The sequence below is a fragment of the Podarcis liolepis genome, assembly GCF_965112155.1.
Source record: "Podarcis liolepis genome assembly, chromosome: Z".
NCBI lineage: Eukaryota > Metazoa > Chordata > Lepidosauria > Squamata > Lacertidae > Podarcis > Podarcis liolepis.
In genome coordinates this window covers 36117414-36140651 of record NC_139570.1, presented here as the reverse complement: position 1 = coordinate 36140651, position 23238 = coordinate 36117414, and the positions used below count along the sequence as shown (strand labels likewise).

The window sequence follows — 23238 nt, the reverse complement described above, 5'->3', positions numbered from 1 at the left end:
GGGGAGAAGCCATGACTGGTAAAATAGTGCTTTAAATGTATGTTACAGAAATATGTTACACAGAGCTGCTTTGCTTTCTTTCTTGGAGGTTGTTAGGCGGAATGGACAGGATGCTAATTTTCTCCTATTCCCAAAGAGTTATGTGATGCTAAGCAATTGCTGCTGTGTCTGCACTGGCAGATATACTACAGTTCAGCAACTTTTGCTAATCCAGTGCACCTTCCCCCCGCCTGTTCCTGTTAGGTCAGTGAACTGGCGGGGAGACAAGCAAGCCCCGTAGGGTCCCAGGAGGCACAAATTAGGGCTATTTTCCCGCAAAGAGACGTCCAAATAAGAACCAAATCGGAACAGCGGCATGAAAATCCTGTAAATCAAACGGTTGGCTTAATAGCATGTGCCATTATTCTGGGGCACTGGGGCCTGAACTCTGCATCCGAATGCGAAAAAATATTCAATTTGTCTAGCCTTTAGTGACTGAATGACTGTGTAATGTCACAGAGGCTTGGCCCGGAGGGCAGGAAAGGTGGACAGATAGCAATTAAGTGGGCAGTGGGGTGGGGGGCAGGAGAAGGGTTTCCGTTGCAGAGAAATCCTTCTACATGGTCCAGGAGGATGAATGAATGGTTTGTTTGCTTGTTTATTGCATTTATATCCCACATTTTCCTCTAAGGAGTTCAAGGTGGCACACATGTTTCATCTCCCCCATGATTTAATCCCCACAACAACCCTGTGAGGTAGGTTATAAGCTGAGTGAGGCAGTGACTTGCTCAACATTACACCCAGTGAGCTACATAGCCAACTGTGGGGGGTGTGTGTGTGTGTGTGTGTGTGGGTGGGTGGGTGTGTTTTAAACCCCGGTCTCCCAGATCCTTGTCTTCATTTAATCCCCACAACAACCCAGTGCGGTAAGTTAGGCTGAGCGTGAGTCACTGGCCCAATGTCACACAGTGAGCTTCATCGCCTAGTGGAAATTTGAACCCTAGTCTCCCAAGTCCTAGTCCGGCACACTAAACACTACACCAGGCATAGGTGAAGGCAACTAGAGTGATGGGGTGGCATTAGTTTAGAGCTGTGTAAGCCTACATGCTGCCCCCAGACAAAGGGAAGTATTTATTCACACAGTGCATAGCTTATGAATGCATAAGCTTTTACAGCCCAAGGCCCGCATGCAACCTTCTGTGAGCAGGAGGGGCATGTGTTAGTGGTGGGTGGGGCCAGAGGCAAATGTGGGCGGAGCAATGGATGCAAATGTCATCTCTTGGTAGTGGGCTAGGTTCTATACACACTAACCCCTACTCTCTATCCAGGGAAGCAAGAAGCATTTTCAAAATTCAAGAACACAAAAAGGAAGGTGGTCTGGAGCATGTGGGCGTGTGGTCTGGAGAGAGACCCGATGGCCCCACAGAAAGGCTTTGAAGGCCCAAAGCTTTCCCAGGCAAAACTATGGATTAGATAACATGACCAGGGGCGCCGACTTATAAAAAATATTGGGGGGGGCCCATACCGGGGTCCATACTGGCGGCAGGATGGCAGTGGTGCTTTTGCATGCAAGAACCGGCCTGCCCTCCCCAGGCTTCGCGCCGGGAGGAGGCCACCCCCTCCTACCAATGTCACCTTAGCCGAACCCAGAAAAAAAGCCCCGCTCCGGCGGCGGGAACTCCCGTCCCCTCCATTCTCCCCTCACCCTGGTCCCTCGCCGGCGACGAATCCGCCGTTCCTCGGCCCCGCGGCTCCATTCCTTTTTAAAGTCCCGCCGCTGGGGGTCTTCCTCTGACTGACCGACCTGCCCGCCCCTTCTCAGGAGCTCCCGGTCACTTTGGGAGGCACGCGCCGGAGTCCCCTGCACGGTTTTTGGCAAGGTGCCTAATAATTTTCTTAAATTATTGGGGGGGCAGAGCCCCCCCAAACGAATTTTTGAGGGGGCTCGGGCCCCCTCAGGCCCCATGGAGTCGGCGCCTATGAACATGACCAATCACCAACTTGCATGGGAGCCAACTCCAAGGGGCCGAGGGGGCTTCAGCACCCCAATAAAATATTTGAGGAGGCTGGCCCCTCCCAAAATGGATGGGCATTGCCATTCGAATGGTGTGCGTGCACCGTGTCATATGATTGATTATGCGGGGTGGGGCTTACCTGGGCCCTCCAATATTTTATTCAAGTTGGCACCCTTGCCAACTTGGATGGCTTTGGAAGATGGAGCCATAGAGGTTATGGCTATCAGTGGTTATTAGGGACTGCCAGACTCACTATATCCTGGACTGATCATGGAGATCTTTGTGGGAGTCACTGATAGCAGTCCCTGATGGCTTGAACGTGCAACTTATATCCTCCAGGAGCCATGCATTCAGTATGGTGGGCCCAGTCTCATGGAACTCCCTCCCAGTTGAGGTCAGACAGGCCCCCTCCCTAGTGAAATTCCAGCAGCTACTGAGACTTTTTTAGTATTATTTCAGCAGGCATTTTAATTTTAACTGATTATTTCAATTGATTTTTTTAAAAAAATTCTCACTATGTTGAATTTCTCATACTCTGCTCAGAGATGATTGTAGATAACTGGTATATATAAATGGTCTAAATAAAAATGAAATAAAATCAGAGCAGTGCAGCTCTGAATACTGGTCACCCGGAATAGGGATGGGAGGACCTGTTAGTTGCAGTTACTCATTCTTTCCCCCCATCTTAAATTCAGTTTTCCACCTATCCACATAAATTTGTGGATTTTTGATTTTTTATTTATTTCATTTTGTTTCGTTTTTGGTTCAGATGAATGTAATTGGGCAAAATCAAAGATGATCTATGAGCTAAAAGACTTGTAAATAATTTAGCATCTGCATTTATCAAAGAAATAGGCCTATATGAGTCAACGCATTCAAGGTCTTTCTATCGTTTGGGGAATATTATTATAGTTGAGGTCTTCCATGTTTTGGGGATCTGGCCTTTACTCAGTCTCTCTAGAAAAAGTTTGAAGAGGAGAAAAATTGTATCTGTTCATTAAGAGATTTTATTTTAAAAGGCCCATAATTTTAAAAATAAAAAGTCCTCATGAAAGTTCACCAGTATTTTAGCACATTTTTTTTAAATCTACACAATTTTGTATGCTAATATACAAATGATTGCAAGGCAATTTTCCATTATGCACATCTTTATGTTATTTTCACAGATATATGCATTCTCACGTATACTTAACTTGCACCATATGCATTGCCATACATCTCACTTGGCGGGAGAAGTGCATTGCAAAATTCAAATAGCGCAAATTTCAGGGGATGACATCATTTCCGTTCATATCTTACTTAGGAAAACAGTGAATCGGGTAGGTTTGTTGCAAAATGTAAACTGAATAAAATCCCCCTCCACATCTATTCTAGGGAAGAACAGCAGGAGAGGGCTATTCTGACCTCTTTGTGACTTTCTCAGTGACCTCTCATTGGCCTCTATGAGAAACAGGCTAGTGAACAAGATGCCATTTTTATCTGATCCAGCAGGGCTATTTCTATGATCCGATACAGTTTTACCTTGGATCCCGAACGCCTTGGTAATCAGACGTTTTGGCTGCCGAACGCTGCAAACCCAGGAGTGTTTTGGTTTGTGAACATTCTTTGGAACCCAAATGTTTGACAGGGCTTCCGTGGCTTCTGATTGGCTGCAGGACCTTCCTGCAGCCAATTAGAAGCTGCGCTTTGGTTTCCGAATGTTTTGGAAGTCAATGGGACTTCTGGAACGGATTCCATTTGACTTCCAAGGTATGGCTGTACTAGCTTTCTGCATGTGGGGAGTATTAAAAGCAGGTGAATGTTCAAAGATGTAGGCAAGCAGTGTGGGGGTGGGGCCTTCTTCAATTCTGGGCGCCACATGCCTGTGGTAGTCTGGATAAGAGGCAAAAGTAGGCACAGCAACAAATGTGAATTTTACCTAGTTTCTACACACATGCACCACTCTCTATCTTCCATCCATGCATGCAGGAGGCATGGTCAGACCAGTGGCAGATCTTGAGGTCTCAAATTTCAGTGGTGCCCTCTGAAACACCAGAAATTGATGCCCCTCTGCCTCTTGCACTCCATTGTAAATCATAGCTGCGATGTCCCAACAGCGCCTCCGAGGCTCTGCACCCAGTGTAACTGAACCAGTCACATGCTCCTAAATCTACCTCTGATCAGAAAGGCAAAATAATTCTTGGGGAGGGTGCAAATGAGGGCTGGTGAGGGGTGTGGCCTGTGAAGAGGCCCAAGGGCCATGTAGAAAGGCTTCAGGGACAGCATTTGGTCCCCAGGCCTGATATTCTCCATCCCTGATGTAAACACTGCCACCACCTGGCTGAACTGGCCACAACTCAAGTGAAGACTTTAAACCGCTTGGTTTTGTTGAATGTATCATACTGACTCAAACCACTGCAAGCGTAAGAACAGGTGGGCAGTGGGATCAGTCTTCCAAGAAAATCTGGGCCTCCTCTCCTCTCTTGGAGGATTTGGCAAAGGGCCCGGAGGGAGTGAAGTTAGCAAGCAAAGGCTCCCAACCCCGGCTTGTGAGCAAGCGATTGCAATCTGTTTGAACAGCCCCTGGGTCGTGATCTTCCACTGACACATGCTGCTGTGGCAGACCCCACACTGACAAGTAGCTGGGATAAATTATTACTGACATATGCAAATGGATATGCAGATGAAGGTAGGGGCATAAGTGGAGTACAGCAAGGCCGAGGCAAAGAAGGCGGGGGGGGGGGGAGAGAAAGTTAAAAAACCCAGCCACACTCTTTTCTGATCAAAGCACTGTGCTTGTGATGGCATGGAGTGGCCGTTACAGGAATCTGCAAGCCCTTTTTTCTGTCCTGAGAGTAGCATTAAATGGGAAGCTGGGATGTGTGTGTATGGAAATGCAAATATATGACACCCCCACTCCTGGGACAGCCACTTGATCATCAGCAAAAGTGAGAACAACGAGGGCAGAGGTTTCCATTAAAAATGTGCATGTGCTAATTTACAAGGCGTAGAGGTAAATGTAGACATAAATGGCTATCATTTCAACAGACACATTTGCCCAGAATAGGGAAGAGGATGTGCAGGGAAACTGTGTGCCTGCTCAGGCTGCTATTCAGATGCTGCTGATAGTTGATGCACGATTTCGAGGCTCTTCCTGCTTTTGGTTCTTTATCTGTCAACTAGTTTTAGACACAGCATCTCTTCACACAAAATGGGGAGGGGAACCTCCAGCCCAAAGGGTGACCGTGGCCCGCCAGGGGTCCAATTTGATCCATGAGGCTATTTTGCTCAAACCATGCCAACCTGTCCATCAGGCAGCATCACTGGGAAATGGGCAGAAAGGTGAGGATCAGTTCTATATTGCCTGCACCTACCAGTTTCCCGCAAAGGACTGGTGCATGCATCTAAAGTGGGAGGATTTAGCCCTAACTTCTCAGCTGATAAGTCCTTCTCAGGCCCCTGCAGAGAGCAGGGCAGAAGTCTCCACTCATCAGCTGACAAGGTGAGAGTTCAATCCTGCTGGGTGCTATTTTGTCAGCCCTACCAGAAGATGTTGGTTATTGAGCCTGGGACCTTCTTCATGCAAGGCGAATGCTCAGACAACTGAGCAATAGCAGTTCCTAAACAGGAACAGAGGAATGTGGCTTATGCTGAGTCAGACCCTTGGTCCCTCTAGCCCAGTGCTGCCTACACTGTCTGGCAGTGCCTCATCAAGGTTTCAGACAGGGAGTCTTTCTCAGCCACACCTGGAGATGTTGAGGACTGAACATGGGACCCTCTACATGTGAGGGAGATGCTCTGCCCCTGAACTATGGCCTTTCCAGAGGTCTGAGTAATGTTAAGGTGCGAGCCAACTCTTCAGGACCTCTGTGATCAATGCTATGTTCACAAGTGAGTCAAGGCGACAAGTCTGTTTGTATCTCCAACGTACCTTCTGAAAGTGGGGCATTTTCCAAAGAGGATCTGCCTGCATCGGAGGCAGGAATCTCCTGAACAGCGTCGTGCGTGTGTCATATGTCTTTCCTCTGCGTTTCTAAAAACAAGTACGGCACACAGATTAATGTGCTGCCAACCAGAACATTGCTGCAGCAGAGATTCTCTTGTGTTGCATCAAGTGACAAGGGCCTAAGAGAACATCAGAAGAATCTGGCTGCTGGATCAGGTCAAAGGCCAATTCTAGTCTAGCATCTTATTTTCACAATGGCCAACCAGATGCCCCAATGGGAAGCCTGCAAGCAGGATGTCAGCGTAACAGCTCTCTCCATTTGTGATTCCTAGCAACTGGGATTCAGAGGCAGCAGAGAGGCAGAAGATAATAAGAGTCCTGTTGAATTAGGCCACTAAAAGGACCACTTAGTCCAGCATCCAACCACAAGCAGCATCTAAGGGCATCAGCAACTCTCCCCCCTTGTGACTTCCAGCAACTGGTCTACAGAGGCATATTGTCTCAGACAGTGAAGGTAGAACACTGTCATCATGGCCAGAAATGACTGATAGTGTTAGAGTCAATGAATTTGTCTGAAATATCCATTTTAGCAGAGACATATTCACCCGAAGCTTGCAAACAGACAGCTGGAAGAGAACTCAAAGGTCAGTCCAACACCTCCACCAGGGAATCCACTGCTAGAGTTCCTGATAGTTGGCCATCCAGCCTCCTTCAGATGAGGGAGAGTCCATCACCTTCTAATGTTCCTCCTAATGCACGCATGTATTCATTTCAATATTTATATCCCAACTTTTTCTCCAAGGAGGAAAAGGTAGCATACTTAGCTATCCTCCCTCTCATTACAACAACCCTATGAGGTAGGTTAGGCTGTGAGTGAGCAACTGGCCTGAGGTCACCCAGAAAACTTTGTTCTAATTTTGCACTTTGGAGAAAACACATCTGCTTCATTCTTTGTGTAAGGTATGAGCCTTGGGACTAGCCTCCAAATGAACCCTGCACCCCCAATGAGGAAACAAGTTTTTTTAAAAAGAGGTAAAAATTATACTGAAGCAGTCCAAGACAGTAAAGTCCAATTCCTTCAAACAAACTTTCAAAGAAATTACGAATGCTTGTGGTGTCACATGTTAAGCATCTCTTCTCCAAGCTAACTATGAAGAAGAAGAAGAAGAAGAAGAAGAAGAAGAAGAAGAAGAAGTCGTCAACCTTTACCCTAAGCTCCCAGTGTGGGTCACAGCAATTTTAAACACAACATTAAAAACAGTTTTAAAGAAATTACCATTTGTAGGGTTCTAAAAATATGTACCCCATGCATCAAAGGCTAGGGTAAAGAGGTGAGTCTTCTTATTTCCCCCCAAAGTATATAGGCACAGACCCATCTCTGTGGGGAGGGAGTTCCACAACTTAGAGGCTGCCACCCTCTCCAGGGTCACCACTATTCCATGAGATTCTGAAGGTGGTGTATCTACCATGAAGGCCCCCTCTGCTGATCCTAACACCCAAGAAAGTCTGTAGGAAAGAAAGTGGTCTTTCAGATATTTGGGGCCTAAGTTGTTTACAACTTTAAACACCAACACAAGCTCCTTAAGTTGGGCCTGGAAATGAACAAGCAACACACCTCCAATCTTTCATCATGGAGCTTGGCAAAACCCACATATCTCCAACCAGCTGCTGGAAACCACAGGAGGAGAATGTGCTCCTGCTTAAGGATTTCCCACTGAGGCATCACAACAGGATGCTAGACTAGATGGGCCATTGGCTTGATCCAATAGGCTCTGCTTATGGAGATCTATTGTGATAGCAAAATCTCCATACCCAGGCACAATGTATCTCGGAATACCAGATAATGAGGAACAACAATTGGAGAGTTGCTGTTGCATTCAGGTCCTGCTTGTAGGCTTCTATAGGCATCTGGTTGGCCACGGTGAGAATAGGACATTGGACTAGATGAGCCATTGGCCTGGTCCAGCATGCTCTTCTTAGGTTCTTATGCTCCAAAGGTCTGCTCACCTTCTGCTTTTTTTCTGCCTTCTCAGCTTTGATGATGGCTCTCTGCTCATCCATCCACATCTCTTTGTATTTGTGCTGCAATAGATCAAAGAATGGCGTGGAGGGCCTGGGGAAAAATGGGAAGGGAAAGATCTCATGGAAGAAGGAATCTATAAATGAATCTCTAATAATAAAAAGCCATATAACTGGATCAGATCAAGACCCACATGTGCCCTCTAGACATTGCTGGATTCCCAACATCCTATCAGCCTAGGGGTGGGTGGATGTATCAATTTCTGCTGTCTAAATTCCTTTTTTTTTGCAATCTTTGAAGCCACTTCTCCATAGCTCCACCTCAATTGATTGATTTCTCAAATTCTCGGAAAAATCCACCAGCCTTTTAGTATGAATTTCACCTAACAGACACAACTTTTTATATGACCTTTTGACTAACATCTCCACCCGTTGTGCAATTTCCTCTAACATAATACATTCTTTTCTACATCATATTTGCATATATATATAGTCACATGTTTCCTGATAATATATGCATTTTGATAAACATTGGTTGGATGGAGAACTTCCAACCCAAAATTTGGAAAAATGTAAATTTTGAATAACAGCTTTGTTTTCATTTGAGAAGTCTGAATTAAGTAAACAAAACTGAATTTCCCTACATTCAACCCCGGCTGGGCCAATGGTCAATGGTGATGGGAGTTGTAGTACACAACACTGGGAGGCCAGTAGATGGTGTGGTTGGACTACAATTGCCATCCCCCTAACCATTGCCCATGCTGACTGGGGCTGATGGAAGCTGTAGTCCAACAACATACAGAAGTCACTAGGAGTGGGTCCCTACCTAAAGTCAGTGTTGGGCAGCTATAAAATGCCTTCTTCATCATAGCCAACGCTTTAAAAATAAATAAATGGTGGAGGTTGCAGTTATTTCCCTGTCATGTATGCAAGTGGTCACTCTTCCTAAATCCCCCTCCCCTAATTTATTTTGCTCCTACCGTGAATTTTATTACTAATTATTGCACACTGCAGGCTTCAGAGGAGCCTTTGCTAATGATGTTATTGTTGGATATTTTCTCTCTCTGTGTGAGAATCATTTGTTCCAGAAACAGAGAAGAACACAGAAGAAGTTTCAATAAGCAGCAGAAGGCTGAGATTGTTTTGTTTATGCAAATGTTTTCTATGGGAACTCTTCTTTGGACACACACAGTATGACACTGTAACTTGTGTGTCTCTTGCTTGCGCCTTGTGGTGAGAGAAGCAGAGAGAGAGTCTTGGACTCTTGTTGGATTCAGGCATGCCTTGACCATGGAAGTGGTGAATGTCTGTATATATTTGCTACCAATATGCTTTTATGCCTGTCAAGTAAACCTCTACACTTGACTGAATCTTTATGGCGTCCATGAGTGCTTATTGCCTACTGTGTGTACCTTGAACCCCAAAGACGCTTCCAAGGAAGGAGCTGTATTGAGATGTAACTCATGGATACTGGCACACATGATCAGCGAAAGTGATGCTGGACCCAGTTCTTCTAAATCATCCATCAGAGGTTGATGGATTGATACAGTACAACAGTTATCATACCCTCTAACATTCTGCAAGGGAAAATTGGGATGTGTGCAGGAGCCAGCTGACTTGCATGAGAGCATCCCCACCCCATATACATGTTTGCAGTTGTAGCCACAAAGTTTTCCACGGCATCTTCTGCTTTTAACAGAAGCATGAGACAAAAACAACAGAGAGCTTTTCAGTTTTGTCAACTTCTATAAATACAAAAGCACTCTGTGACTCTCTTACAAAAAAGAAAAGAAAAGAAAACAACAACAACAACACCAAAGCAAACAAGAAACCTAAAATTTATTCTCTGCCTTGTGGAAAATTTCTTCCCTTCAAGTACCACTATTTAATTGAGCAGCAAACACATGCATTTTTAAATGGAAGGGGCAAAAAGGGGAAGTGACACATTTTTTTGTGTGCTATGCAGTCAGAAGACAGTTCTGGGAACTAGAATAGAAAAGGGAGGAAATGCACCATATGCACACACACATACCTGCACAACCAGGTCTTCCCCATGAGCTTCCTTCTCCTGTGCGTGGGGATGTTGCGCTCTCTCTCTTTTAACAAACCTGTTAACAATTACTGCTTCCCCCATCTTGCCCTCTCACTCCTCCTAACTGCCACCTCCTTTAAATCCTTGGCCTGTCTTTTTCTGCTCTCTGCCACCCAATGCTCCCACCACACAGCCAGCTCCACCTTCTGGCTCACCTAAGCTGCTACTTTCCAAAGTCTTTCGGGTGGGGAACACTCAGGGCTTCAGAACTATAGACGTAAACCAGAGAGTCCTACACAGACAACCTTAGAGAGGAGAGAGAAAGAGAGTGTGTGTCTCCTTTGAGCACCATAGATATATACCTAGCAAAAAAAAACCCTCTCACTTCCCATTCTGAGGAGAATCTCCCTCTTCTTTCTAGGTAGATGTGAAATTATTTCAAAGCACGTCACTGAAAAGTGGCCTTTTGGTTTAGGCAAAATCTCAAAAAAGGAAGTTCTTATTTTTTATGAAAAGAACACATACACACAAATCAGCACTTCTGATATGGGCTGCCATACACCCAGATTTCCTAGGATATTTTTGCCGCCTTTTGAAAATTCTGCCCAGACACCATTTTCAAGGGACGAATCCTGATGTCTGGCAGCCCTACATTTGGTTCTGAAAGCCTGAGTGCTCCCTGCCCAAAAAACTTTGGGAAGTGGTGGCTTAGGTGAGCCAGTATGGCTTCTGTAATTTTGGGATGTCCCATTTAAAGTGGGGCAGTTGGGGGGGCGGTATGTGTTATGTGCATGATCTAATGCTATACACCCAGTGTGGCCATTCATATATAAAGAGACCATCCTTTCTGGATGTGTGGAGCTGGGCTGAAGGGGATGGTATGCCATAGATCACAGGGACTATGTCTTATGGACATCACCACATCCTTGATTTGGGGCCAGCTGTACCATTTGATAGGCTGACACAGCCCATCTCAGAGGGCAGCATAATGCTGATTATAATTTAAGCATGATGGGAGATGCTATTTGGATTTTCTGCTTCAGGTATAGCAGGGATGGGGTCAGGAGAAGGGACAATCGGGTACGAGGAGCAATAGGCCACCTGATGCCTGCCCCAAACCGCTGTTGTACTCATGTCCTGATTGTGGGTTTCCCATTGAGGTATTTGGTTCGCCACTGTGAGAACAGGATGCTGGACTAGAGGGGCCCCCTTCAGCCTGATTCAGCAGCCAGGATCTTCTTATGTTCTTAATGCTTGCCATTCAGTTATATAAGAGAATGCAAACGATGCATCTTGGCACCCTACTGGAGAGAGGAGTTATACCTGCCCTTATTATCACCCACTCCTGCCACAGTGTCAGGGACCAGCACTAAGAATGTAAGAAGAGATTTGTTCATGCCAATGGCCCATCTAGTCCAAGATCCTGTTCTCATAGTGGCCAACCAGGTGCCTTTGGGAAGTCAGCAAGCAGGATATGAGCACTAGAGCATTCCCCACTCCTGTGGTATCCAGAAACTGGTATTCATAAGCATTACTACCTCCAGCTCTGGAGACAGAGCATGGGCATTATGCTCAGTCAGGTTTCTCTTCCTGCTACAGAACTCGGTGGGAGGCACTGAGAACCAAGCCAGCCTATTTGCATATCTCTCCTCTTCTTCACCTGCATATCTCATTCCCAGATGCAATGCAGGAAAGTTGCAGAATACCATACTTTTCCGTCTATAAGACGCCCCTGTGTATAAGACTATCCCTATTTTGGGGGACTCAAATTTAAGAAAGTGCGGGGAGATGGCACAGAGTTGTTGGCTCTGGTTGTTGAGCTTTTTTGAGGATTGCCCAGAGTTGTTGACCTTTTTTTGGGGGGGGGGATTGCAAAAAATCGCTCACCCGCACACGTCGCAAAATCCGCCTCCCGTCTGTCCCATCGCCAGCATAAGCTGTCACCCAGCCAACTACCACAGCATCAGCCAATCAACACCAGCAACCAATCAAATGGCAACCCTGTGCACTATCCATGTATAAGACAACCCCCCCCCACACAGACACACAGACACACACACACACACACACACAAACATTTAGGAGATTATTGGCAGAACTCCTTCTAATGTTGCCTCTCCTTAAATATCTGCAAACCAATTCCACAGTCTATTCAAAAACATTACTTTCAAAGGAACATCTCTCCCTCCCAAACTGCCACACTTTTCTAGATTTTTTTATGTATTCTGATGCTAAATTGATTTCCAAGACCCAGGAAATATTTCATTTGAAAGAGAAGCAAGCTCCTGTTCAGCTTGATTGTAAGATGGGCGCTAGGCTGCTTCTCTTGGAAAGCACACCTGCCTTCGAACTAGAATATGATCCTTCGCTGTGAAAAAGTTTTAACTCTTTCTTTCTTTTTGTCCATAGGGCTTTGCAGGATTAGGTGAGCAGCTGATTTTGATCAAGGCCCATCTTTCACTGTCACACACCTGACATCATATATGACCCCTGGACCACATTCACACGATGCATTTAAAGCACTGTGATACCACTTTAAACAACCATGGCTTCTCCCAAAGGATCCTGGGAAGTGTAGTTCATTAAGGGTGCTGAGGGTTGTTAGGAGACCGCTATTCCCCTCACAGAACTACAATTCCCAGAATTCTCTAGGAAGGAGGATTGATTGTTAAGCCACTCCAAAATGGGAAGAGGGAGTTCCCCCTCTCAGCCCCATCCACAAACCACAGCTCCCAGAATTCTTTGGGGGAAGCCACTACTATTTCAAATGGTATCATAGTGCTTTAAATGTGTGGCGTGAAGGTGGCAGGTGGGCATGACTTGGCCAAAACTGCCTTATGTGCCAAATGGGGAGGCTGGGAGTGCCTAATTAAGGCTCTGTGGGCTGGATCTCTCCCCCCCCCCTTTTTAAGGGATAATGAATTATTAACACTATTTTAAAATCAAAACTGTGTAGGCCTTAAACGAGCTACAAACTCTTCCCTGTTGGATACAAGCCTATGGCATGTTTGTGACAGAGACTAGGAAATCAGGACTTCTCTTTTTGAAAAAATAAAAACCCTAAGGTATTTGGTGGGGAGGACAGTCAACGCAAGGAACGATAATTATAATTTGCAAATATAAGGCTGACATTTTTCGGCTGTAGGTATGTATAAATCCTGACAGGCGTGATTCGCCCATTTGGCGAAACAGTTCTCTACCGAGAGCAGAACAGCCTGTTCTCATGATGGCCCGTCACATCCCTGCAGCTCATTAAAACTTTTTATTTTATTTTTTATATGGAGGATTAAACTTCCCCAAAGCATCAGAACCTTCTGAGGGACTTTAAGTACACACCGGTTGAAAGGTGTTTCAGGGGAAAAGCCTTGGGTCTGACAAACTGGATTTTTAGTAACGGCTTCCCGTTCACAGCGGGGCAAAATAATTGGTCATCAGTGACTACTAATTTGGTTGAATAGCCAGAGGCGGGTTTCCCCCCCACTTCCTGGAAAATCAATGACAGCTCCGAAGTCTGTTCAGCAGAAGACAGAGAATTTCTTTTTTTTATTATTAAAAAAAAAACCTTTTCAGATGTTGATGATCCTTTTGCTGGAGACAGCTGTTTTGTTAAAATTAAAATCTATGCACAACGCCGACCTGTGAGCAGGCAGCCAGGGACAAAGTGACAACACTGTACTCTAGGGTGGTGTGTCAGTTTCCTCTGAAAACTTTTCCCTCTGAAAAACTTACAAAATTCTAATCTGCTTCCTTCTCCCCATGCAACATAACCCTCTGATACCTTCTCTGGGCATTAAGAACATATAGAAAGCCCTGCTGGATTAGGTCAATGGCCCATCTCGCCCATCATCCCTTTCTCAAAGAAAGGACCCTCTCCTAGCCCAGCCTGAATATGTTAGGGATTGAACCTAGGAACCTGTTCTTTCACTTAGCTGCAGCCTCATGCCCCAAAGAAGAACATGCCCAATGGCTAAGAAACCAAGAAGAGCCTGCTGGATCAGTCCAATGGCCCACCTCACCCAGCATCCTATTGTCACAGAGGCCAACCAGTTGCCTGTGAGAAACCTGCAAAAGCAAGACCCCAGCAAAAGAGAACTGCTTTCCTGTGGTTTCCAGCAACTTGTGTTCAGAAGCATGCTGCCTCCAACTCTGGAGGCAGAGCATAGCCATCATGGCTAGTAAAAAAAGGTAATGGGCCCCTGGACAGTTAAATCCAGTCAAACTTGACTATGGAATGTGGCGCTCATCTTGCTTCAGGCCAAGGGAGCCAGCGTTTGTCTGCAGACAGCTTTCAGAGTCATGTGGCCAGCATGACTAAGCCGCTTCTGGCGCGACGGGACACCATGACGGAAGCCGGAGTGCACAGAAACGCTGTTTATCTTCCCACTGCAGTTGTACCTATTTATCTGCCTGCACTGGTATGCTTTCAAACTGCTAGGTTGGCAGGAACTGGGACAGAGCAACGGGAGCTCACCCCGTTGTGTGGATTCGAACCACCGACCTTACGATTGGCATGCCCAAGAGGCTCAATGGTTTAAACCACAGCGTCACCTGCTCCCCCATGGCTAGTAGCCATTGATGGCCATGTTCTCCATGGATTTATCCTATCCTCATTCAAAGCCATCCACATCAGTAAACATCAATACCTCCTGTAGTATATTATTATTATTATTATTATTATTATTATTATTATTATTACTTCTACCCTGTTCCACAGTTTAACTACATGCTGCATGAATAAGTCCTTTATATTGTCCATCCTGAATCTTCCAACTTTCAGCTTTGTTGGATGTTCATGAATTCTAGTGTTAGGAAAGTGGGCGAAAAACTTCCCTTTGTCCGCTTTCTCTATCCTGCACGCAATTTCATAAACTTCTGTAATGTTGCCTCTCACTTGGATTTCTCTAAATTGAGAAGCCCCAAATGTTGCAACCTTTTCCCATTTGATTTATTGCATTTATATCCCACCTTTTTCTCCAAGGATCTCAAGGTGGTGCACAACTCCCCCATCTCATTCAATCGCCATTACACCTTGTGAGGTACGTTAGGCTGAAAGGCAATGACTGGTCCTAGGTCACCCAAATGAGCTTTACAGTGGTACCTCGGGTTACAGACGCTTCAGGTTACAGACACTTCAGGTTACAGACTCTGCTAACCCAGAAATATTACCTCGGGTTAAGAACTTTGCTTCAGGATGAGAACAGAAATCGCGCGGCGGCGGCACAGCAGCAGCGGGAGGCCCCATTAGCTAAAGTGGTACCTCAGGTTAAGAACAGTTTCAGGTTAAGAACGGACTTCCAGAACGAATTAAGTTCTTAACCTGAGGTACCACTGTATGTTTGTTTGGAGATTTGAACCCTGGTCTCCCAGGTCCTAGTCAGTTGTTCCACCATTCCCTGATCAGTGTTACCATGCTGTGCAATGCTAGGGGCTCCTTTCCCCCATTCTACCTCTATCCCAAATGATAACCGATGAACAGCAGCTGACCAAGTCCCCCATGCTTATTTCTTCTGCTCTCTTTGTCCCAGTAGCAAAGAGAATGATGCATCCACAGATTCATGTCTTTCCTAGGCAGCAGATAGAGCCTGCTGTTCCTTGAACCTTCCTTCTTTCTCCCCCCTCTCTTGCTGGCTTTAATTGTTCCCATTTGGGTAAGGGACCTGTCTGGTCTAACAAGGCTGGCTGAAAGTAGGAGGGGGAAGCAGAGAAAGAGGAGAGGGAGGTAATTGAAGCACTTAGCTCCCTTCCATAGCCTTGGTGCTCACACCTTAATTAGGAAAGAGGACCGCTGGGCATTTGGTTATCTTTTTTAATTGTTTATGGCCTGGCTTGCATAAAAAAGTAATGGCAGGGGAGGGAATGTGGATGCAAGTGGCCGGAGGGCCTCAGCTTCCAAGTCAAGCTGTAAACGCCCATTTGCAGTTTGTTAGCTTGTTAGTATCCCCTCTTCCCAAGAAGGGGCAGATTCAATTAGTAGCAGGAGGGAGCCTTTGTCATAGGTGGCAGTGGGGGAAAGGCAGACAAGGAAGGCAGGACTATAAAGGAGCTGTCCTTTGAAGCCGTACCATGCAGCCCCCCACAGCTTTACAGATAGGCCTCTAAACAGACCCCAGAAATAAAGCCACTGAGAGGCATGGAGGATCATTTTGAAAATGATCCCCATTTGTCCTCATTTTCCCTTCCTCAGAAAAAGAAAGAAGACCCTTCCCCACTGACAAATCCCAAATGTGTAGGTGGAAAACATTTGGGAATCTGGATCCTGAATGCCAGCAAAACTACCCAATCAAACCAATGGTTAGCTTGCATGCATTTTAAAGCACACTAAATTAAATTAAAATGCCTTATCTTGGGTGGAAAAAGTGACTGTGGTCCCCCCCCCCCCCGTCCACCACAAAAACTGCAGATGACCTCAGATTTCCATACGCCTTCATGCCCCCGCCCCCAGTAAATTGCAAGGAGGGGGGAAACAGTGATATAAATTACTTCTCTGTGGGCAGCCAATAAGGAAAATGCTTTTTTCTAAGAGTCGGAAGATCAGTTATTTGACTCAGAGGGCTCGTATGAGCTGATGCCGTCAGAAGAATAAATTCTCTTGTAAACAGAACGCTTAAAAAGATTTATCAGATGTTCATTGCCATGCTTAGAGGAGTGTGTGTGTGTAGTTATGAGTGTCAAATTCGCTTTGCTCTTGCTGAGATGTGTCTGAAGCAGAGTACAAAGAAGTCTGGGGAAGGAAGGGCAGCAGTGCAGTGGGCTGAGCGGAAGGTCCCAGGTTCAAGCCCCAGTCACATCTCCAGGTAAGGCTGGGACCCTGGAGAGATGCTGCCAGTCAGTGTAGACAGTACTGAGCTAGATGGACCAGGAACTTGTACTGAGCTGACTCAGGACAAGGCAGCTTCCTGTGTCAATTGGCTGTTTATTCAGAATCATGAGGACTAGAATCTTACTTTATTTTGAGGGGAAGGGCCATAGCTTAGCGGTGTAGCATGTACCTGGGATGCAGGAGGTCCCAGGTTCAATCTTGTGCATATCCAGGTTGTGTTAGGGAAGTTCCCTGTTCTGAAATGATTGAGAGCTTCTGACAGGCGGTTTAAACCAGGGGTAGGAAACCTCAAGCCCAGGGGACAAATGTGGCCCTGCAGATCTCACTATCTGTCTCTTGGGACACTTCCTAGACCTCATCCCTCTCTGGCCCTGTTCCACATCCACCTTAGGTGTTTTTGCCAGGCTGGGATTTGTCATTAAACTCTGTTTGTCTGCATGGAGGATAGAGAAGTGTGAGTGTGGAAAAACTACCCTACTGTAAAAGATAAACTTTACATTCATTGCCCCAGACCACTTTTGTCTCTGACCCTGCTCATCACTGCCACATGCCATCCCCGCCCCCTGCCCTGAAGTTTGCCCAGAAAGGAACATTACTAAGTTAGGTGGACCAGCAGGTCTGACTCTTTAAAAGGCCATTTCCTGTGTTCCTAAATTGCTGGTGTTTTCAAGGAAGCTGAGTAAAGAACATGTAGGCCACATTAACATCCTATGTTTAAAGCAGTATGATACCACCTTGTAAGCAGCCATGGCTTCCCCAAAGCATCTTGGGAGCTGTAGTCTTTTAAGAGTGCTGAGGGTCGCTAGAAAATGAACTGATATTGATTTATATATATTAATGTAATTTTTATATGAAACTGTGTATTATTGCAATATTTTGTTTATCTGTTGTTGCTTCAGTTTTCTGTTGTTGTTTAGTCGTTTAGTCGTGTCCCGACTCTTCGTGACCCCATGGACCAGAGCACGCCAGGCACTCCTGTCTTCCACTGCCTCAGTTTTCTATACACCACTAAATCTTTATTGCAGTCCAAAGACCCATAGAGCAATTTCAGAACAAAATACAGTTAAGAAGGCCAACCGCAAAAGAGAGAGAAACTGAGGTGGTCATTTTGTTTTGTCTCGAGCTTGATGATCTTTATTTCTTTTATCCACTTAGGGATATTTATATATATATTAGGCTGTATAGAATTTCAGTAATCTAATTTATTCTCCCAGAGCTACAATTTCCAGTTCCCTGTGAAGAGGGATTGACTATTAAACCAATAGGGCAATTGTAGGTCTGTAAGGGGAATATAGGGGTCTCCCAGCAACACTCAGAACCTTTGATCAACAGGAACCCCCAGAATTATTTGGGAGAAGCTGTGACTGTTTTAACATGGTATCACAATGCTTTAAATATATGGCGGCTATATGTATGTGGCTATATTTGCAAAGCTAAGCAGGATCCAGTATTGTTTCAAAGTGGATGGGAGACCACATGTTCGGATTCTTGCATTGTAGGTGATTGGACTAGATGACACTCATGGTTCCTTCCGACTCTATAATTCTATGATTTGTCTATGATTTGTTTAGGGAAATAACTGGGGGATACCAGTTAATCCTGAAGTACCACTTGTGTGGAGAACTACCAAAAGAAAAAAATGGCTGATTACCTGAATTCAAAAAAGGATGCAGGGTTTGGCTCACTCTTTAACAAAAATAGCCCTCAGCAGAGTTTAAAATACAGATTTATGCAGCACTGGGAAAGCATGAGAAATATAGGTTGTCAAACTTATAAACATTCCATTACTAAGCACTTACAATTCTCCCCTGCCTCTACTCTTCTCTAAGTGAATAGACCACAAACTTTAGTAAGTTTAAATGCTTTACTTACAGTAATCACTGGTCTCATGTATGCATCTCAATGCTACAGCAAAAACAACAGAAGTAAGGCATTCTTGGGTTGCAAAATACAGAAGTTAGTCACAAACACGCGGTCCCAGCCTCAGATGTGTGCTCAACTTACATGGGGGCGGGGACAATACTTCCTTGCTCCCTCAAGGTGAGTGAGCATGACCTGGCCATGCTTTCTCTAGCAATTTAGTTTTGTGGTCCTTAGGCCCTTACTTACTTACTTACTGGCCCTTACTTATGCACAGTTATGTTTGGCTGCATTAAATCTCCCACTGTTTGGAGGCGGTGGCTTTTCCTTTGCTGGAAGTGCATAAGCAGAAGCTATCCAGTTTTCCGGCTGTCTGTCAGTGCAGGACAATGTAATTTAGGGTTGGTGAACCTGTTGTCCTCCAGATAAGGAAGAGCCAGGAAGCTTATACAGGAGTCAGGGAGAAACACACCATCCACTCTGGCCTATTAGATGCAACTATAACAAGGCTGGGAAACTTGTGGCCCTTAGCTTTTATAGGAGGGGCACAACTCTCCAGTCTATTTGGTAGGGTTGTAGCTAACTAAGTTATACTTGGAGTAGACCCACTGAAATGAATGAGCCTGAATTAGACATAACCATGACACTGGATACAGTGGTTAGAGTGCTGGACTAAGACCTGAGAGACCAGGGTTCAAATTCCCTCTCATCCATGAAGCTCACTGGGTAACTCTGGGCCAGTTGTTGCCTCTCTCACCCTAATCTACCTCATAGGGTTGTTGCTCTGAGGATAAAATGAGGAGGGGGGAGAACCATGCATGCCACTTTGAGCTCTTGTGCGGGGGTGGGGGAAGGTGGGATATAAATGTAATAAACAAACAGATATAAGTGCAATAAACAAACAGACAGACATGCAAACTCAGTAGTCTTTAAAAAATCATCGGGCCCTTTTTAATCAAAATGGTGTTTGATACATTAATCTAACCAATTTACTAAATATTAAAGTCACGCTGTATGTGCATAAATGCATGCGCTCTCTCTCTCTCTTTCACACACGCACGCACACACGCACACACACACACAGGCCTACTTTTGCTTGAAAGCAAGGCTCAGAGGATGAGAGCAGGGGTCTCTTGGATGAGAGCGTGGATGCAGAAGAGTTATCTGTTACTGAGGCGCTTTGCGCTCTGAGGGCAACCTCCCTGCGGCATAACCTGGTTCACAGAAGGCAGCCCTTGTAAAAATCAGAGGATGGAGTGCGGATCCGAGCGATCTGATTGGAGGATGCCCCATGGGGGCGGCCGGGGACCCCACCACATCCTCGTTAGCGCTGACCTTGGCAGGAGTGCCGGCTGCTGATGAATAGGCTACAGTCCTGGACAACGCTCCTGGGAGCGGCCATATTATCTATTATTGTCCCATCAGCGCCTTCCTGAAAAGCCCCTCCCAGCTTAGCACACCACAGACCTTAGGAAGGGAATAAATCTATGTCTGGGATGAAGAGAAGGGGAAGGAAAAAGAGGAATGAAAAATGTCCTTTTTATGGCTCTTTGCAACAAAAGGTGGCCACGTGGCCTGTGCAAAACAAGTTTCCTGGGGAAGGAGAGGGAGGTGGAGAAAACACACACACACACACGTTGAACAGCTCCTCTAATCATGATGCAATGTCTCTTGACCTAAACTGGTGCATGACCTTCCAAGGTAAACAGCCAGTTAAAGCCGCCTTACCATTTTTCTGAAGAACCTATGAAAAGCCCTCATGGATCAGGCCAAAGGCCCACCTAGTCCCATGGCCAACCAGAAATCCAAGTAAAAGAGAGCCCTCTCTCCAGAGGTGTCAAGCAAGTGGTATTCAGAAGCATTGCTGCCTCTGACTGTGGAGGCAGAGCATAACTATTGTGCTTAATAGCCATTGATAGCCTTCTCTATGAATCTGCCCAAAGAGAAAGCTTTTTTAAAGCCATTCAAATGGTCATCATTGGCTCCTGCAGGAGTGAGTTCCATAGCTTTACTATGAGCTATGTGATGAAGGACTTTCTTTTACCTATCCTGAATCTCCCAACATTCAGCTTCATTAGATGTCCCTGACGTATTAACCAGGTTGAATTTGGTTGAAGCAAACCCAGCAGACACACCGATGGTGACAGGTTACCAGGTAGACAGTACTGCTGAAGCGTTTTCTGACACTACGCTGTACAGATGCATTCCAGGCAAGTTGAATTTCATTGCTAGATGTTCAAGACCTGACATAGCTGTAAGCACTAACCTGCTTAGCAGACATGTCAACAATCCTACGGTTCAGGATTGGAAAGCTCTGAAGCGCATAGCCCGCTATTTGAAAGGGACTTTGCACTACAGGCTGAGGTTCACCAGTCAGAAGACTGGAGGTCTTGAAATCTTTGCAGATGCAAGTTTTGGAAGTGACACCACGGATGGTACAAGCACTTCTGGAGTATGCTACATGTACAACCACTGCCTTTTGACTGGTTGTGCAAAAAGCAGACGACAGTGAGCCTAAGTTCCTGTGAAGCAGAACTCAATGCTTTGTCATTTTCAGTCATGGATTGTGAATGGTTGATGCAACTGTTTAAGGACATCAGAGTTTCTGTGAAATGTCCTGTACAAGTGTATCAAGACAATAGATCCTGTTAGGCTTTGCTGAACTCGGAGAGTTGCAAGCAAAGGACCAAGTACTTGCAGATTAAGCTACATCATGCAAGAGAGTGTATTCAGAAAGGACTCATTCAGGTGTCCTACTTGGCAGGAAATGAAATTCCTGCTGATCTGTTGTCTAAGGTTGTTAACAGAGAACAACTTAAGGTTTACGTACAGAGGTTGCAATTGGGTTGAACCACAGGTACTACAGGTTACATGGAAAGGGGGAGGATGTTAGGATATTTCCGTTCCACCTTAAAAGGGAGTAGGCTTTGTGAGTCAGAGTCTGCGTATTTCCTGTTTCACAGGATGTTTCTGTTGTGTCTTTTGTTTTCGCTCTCTCTGTCTGGAGACACTGAAGAAGGCAGTCATGTTTTTTTGTTCTGATCAATGCTGAATAAAACTTGTAAATAATGCTCTCCTGAGTGCGACTTTTGCTGTGCATTATCTGCTTATAGAGTGTGCATGAGCTCTGGAATGTGGCAAGCTATTTCTGGAAGCTCGTGTCGCTAATTGCTGATACTGTATCTATGGGAGATCGATGGATCGTCCGGCAGCTGGCTTGGGGGCCATGATGGACTTTGTCTCCCTGGCAGTATCCCAACATTTTCTTCTAAACTAAAATGTCCCAAATACTGCAGTCTTTCCTCACGGGGGTTGCATTTCCCATTTATATTCCACCTGTCCTCCAAGCAGCTATACTATATATGATTTTCTTCCTCCCCATTTTATCCCTGCAGCTTTGTGAAGTAGGTTAGGCTGAGAGTGAGTGACTGGCCCGAGGTCACCCACTGAGCTTCATGGCTGAATGGGGATTTGAACCCTGGTTTCTCAGGTCTTGGTTCTAAACACTAAACCATCCTGGGTCTCAGTGGGATGTTTATCACAATTAAGGTGCCCTCAGAAGGCCAGAAACACAATTAAACATTTTAAACTGATGTTGTTCACTGTTTTATGGCTCTGAACTGCTTTGAACATAGGAACAAAGAAAAATTCCTTAAATTGAGTCAGACCATTGGCCTATCTAGCTCAGTGCCCCTTCATGGATCACTGCCTTGCCGTGGCGAAGGGGCTTGAATAACTCAGAGAAGCTATGAGCTATGCCGTGCAGGGCCACCCAAGATGGACAGGTCATAGTGGAGAGTTTTGACCAAACGTGATCCACCTGGAGCAGGAACCGGCAAGCCACTCCAGTATCCCTGCCAAGAAAACTCCATGGACAAAGACAACAGGCAGATAAAAGTTATGACGCTGGAAGATGAGCCCTTCAGGTCGGAAGGCATCCAACATGCTACTGAGGAAGAGCGGAGGACAAGTACAAGTAGATTCAGAGCTGATGAAGTGGCTGGGCCAAAGCCGAAAGGACGCTCAGTTGCGGATATGCCTGGAAGCGAAAGGAAAGTCCAATGCTGTAAAGAAAAATATTGCATAGGAACCTGGAATGTAAGAACCATGAACCTGGGTAAGTTGGATGTGGTCAAAAATGAGATGGCAAGAATAAATATTGACATCCTGGGCATCAGTGAACTAAAATGGACGGGAATGGGTGAATTCAGTTCGGATAACCATCATATCTACTACTGTGGGCAAGAATCCCGTAAAAGAAATGGAGTGGCCCTCATAGTCAACAAAAGAGTGGCGAAAGCTGTACTGGGATGCAATCTCAAAAATGATAGAATGATCTCGATACGAATCCAAGGCAGACCTTTTAACATCACAGTAATCCAAGTTTATGCACCAACCACTGGCGCTGAAGAATCTGAAATTGACCCATTCTATGAAGACTTACAACACCTTATAGAAATGACACCAAAGAAGGATGTTCTTCTCATTATAGGGGATTGGAATGCTAAAGTAGGGAGTCAAGAGATAAAAGGAACAACTGGTAAGTTTGGCCTTGGAGTTCAAAACAAAGCAGGGCAAAGGCTAATAG

At 45.5% G+C, this 23238-nt stretch overlaps 1 protein-coding gene across 1 annotated transcript in view; it reads right to left on the bottom strand.

Moving 5' to 3' along the window:
* CFAP77 (cilia and flagella associated protein 77) overlaps positions 1-23238 on the bottom strand; it is a 96064-nt gene that overhangs the window by 12666 nt on the left and 60160 nt on the right. The window contains exons 4-5 of the mRNA XM_083485366.1: positions 7927-8032; positions 5905-6006 (exon numbers count right to left, since the gene is read on the bottom strand). Coding sequence (XP_083341492.1) covers positions 5905-6006; positions 7927-8032 — 208 coding nt within the window. The remainder of the gene's footprint in view (positions 1-5904; positions 6007-7926; positions 8033-23238) is intronic.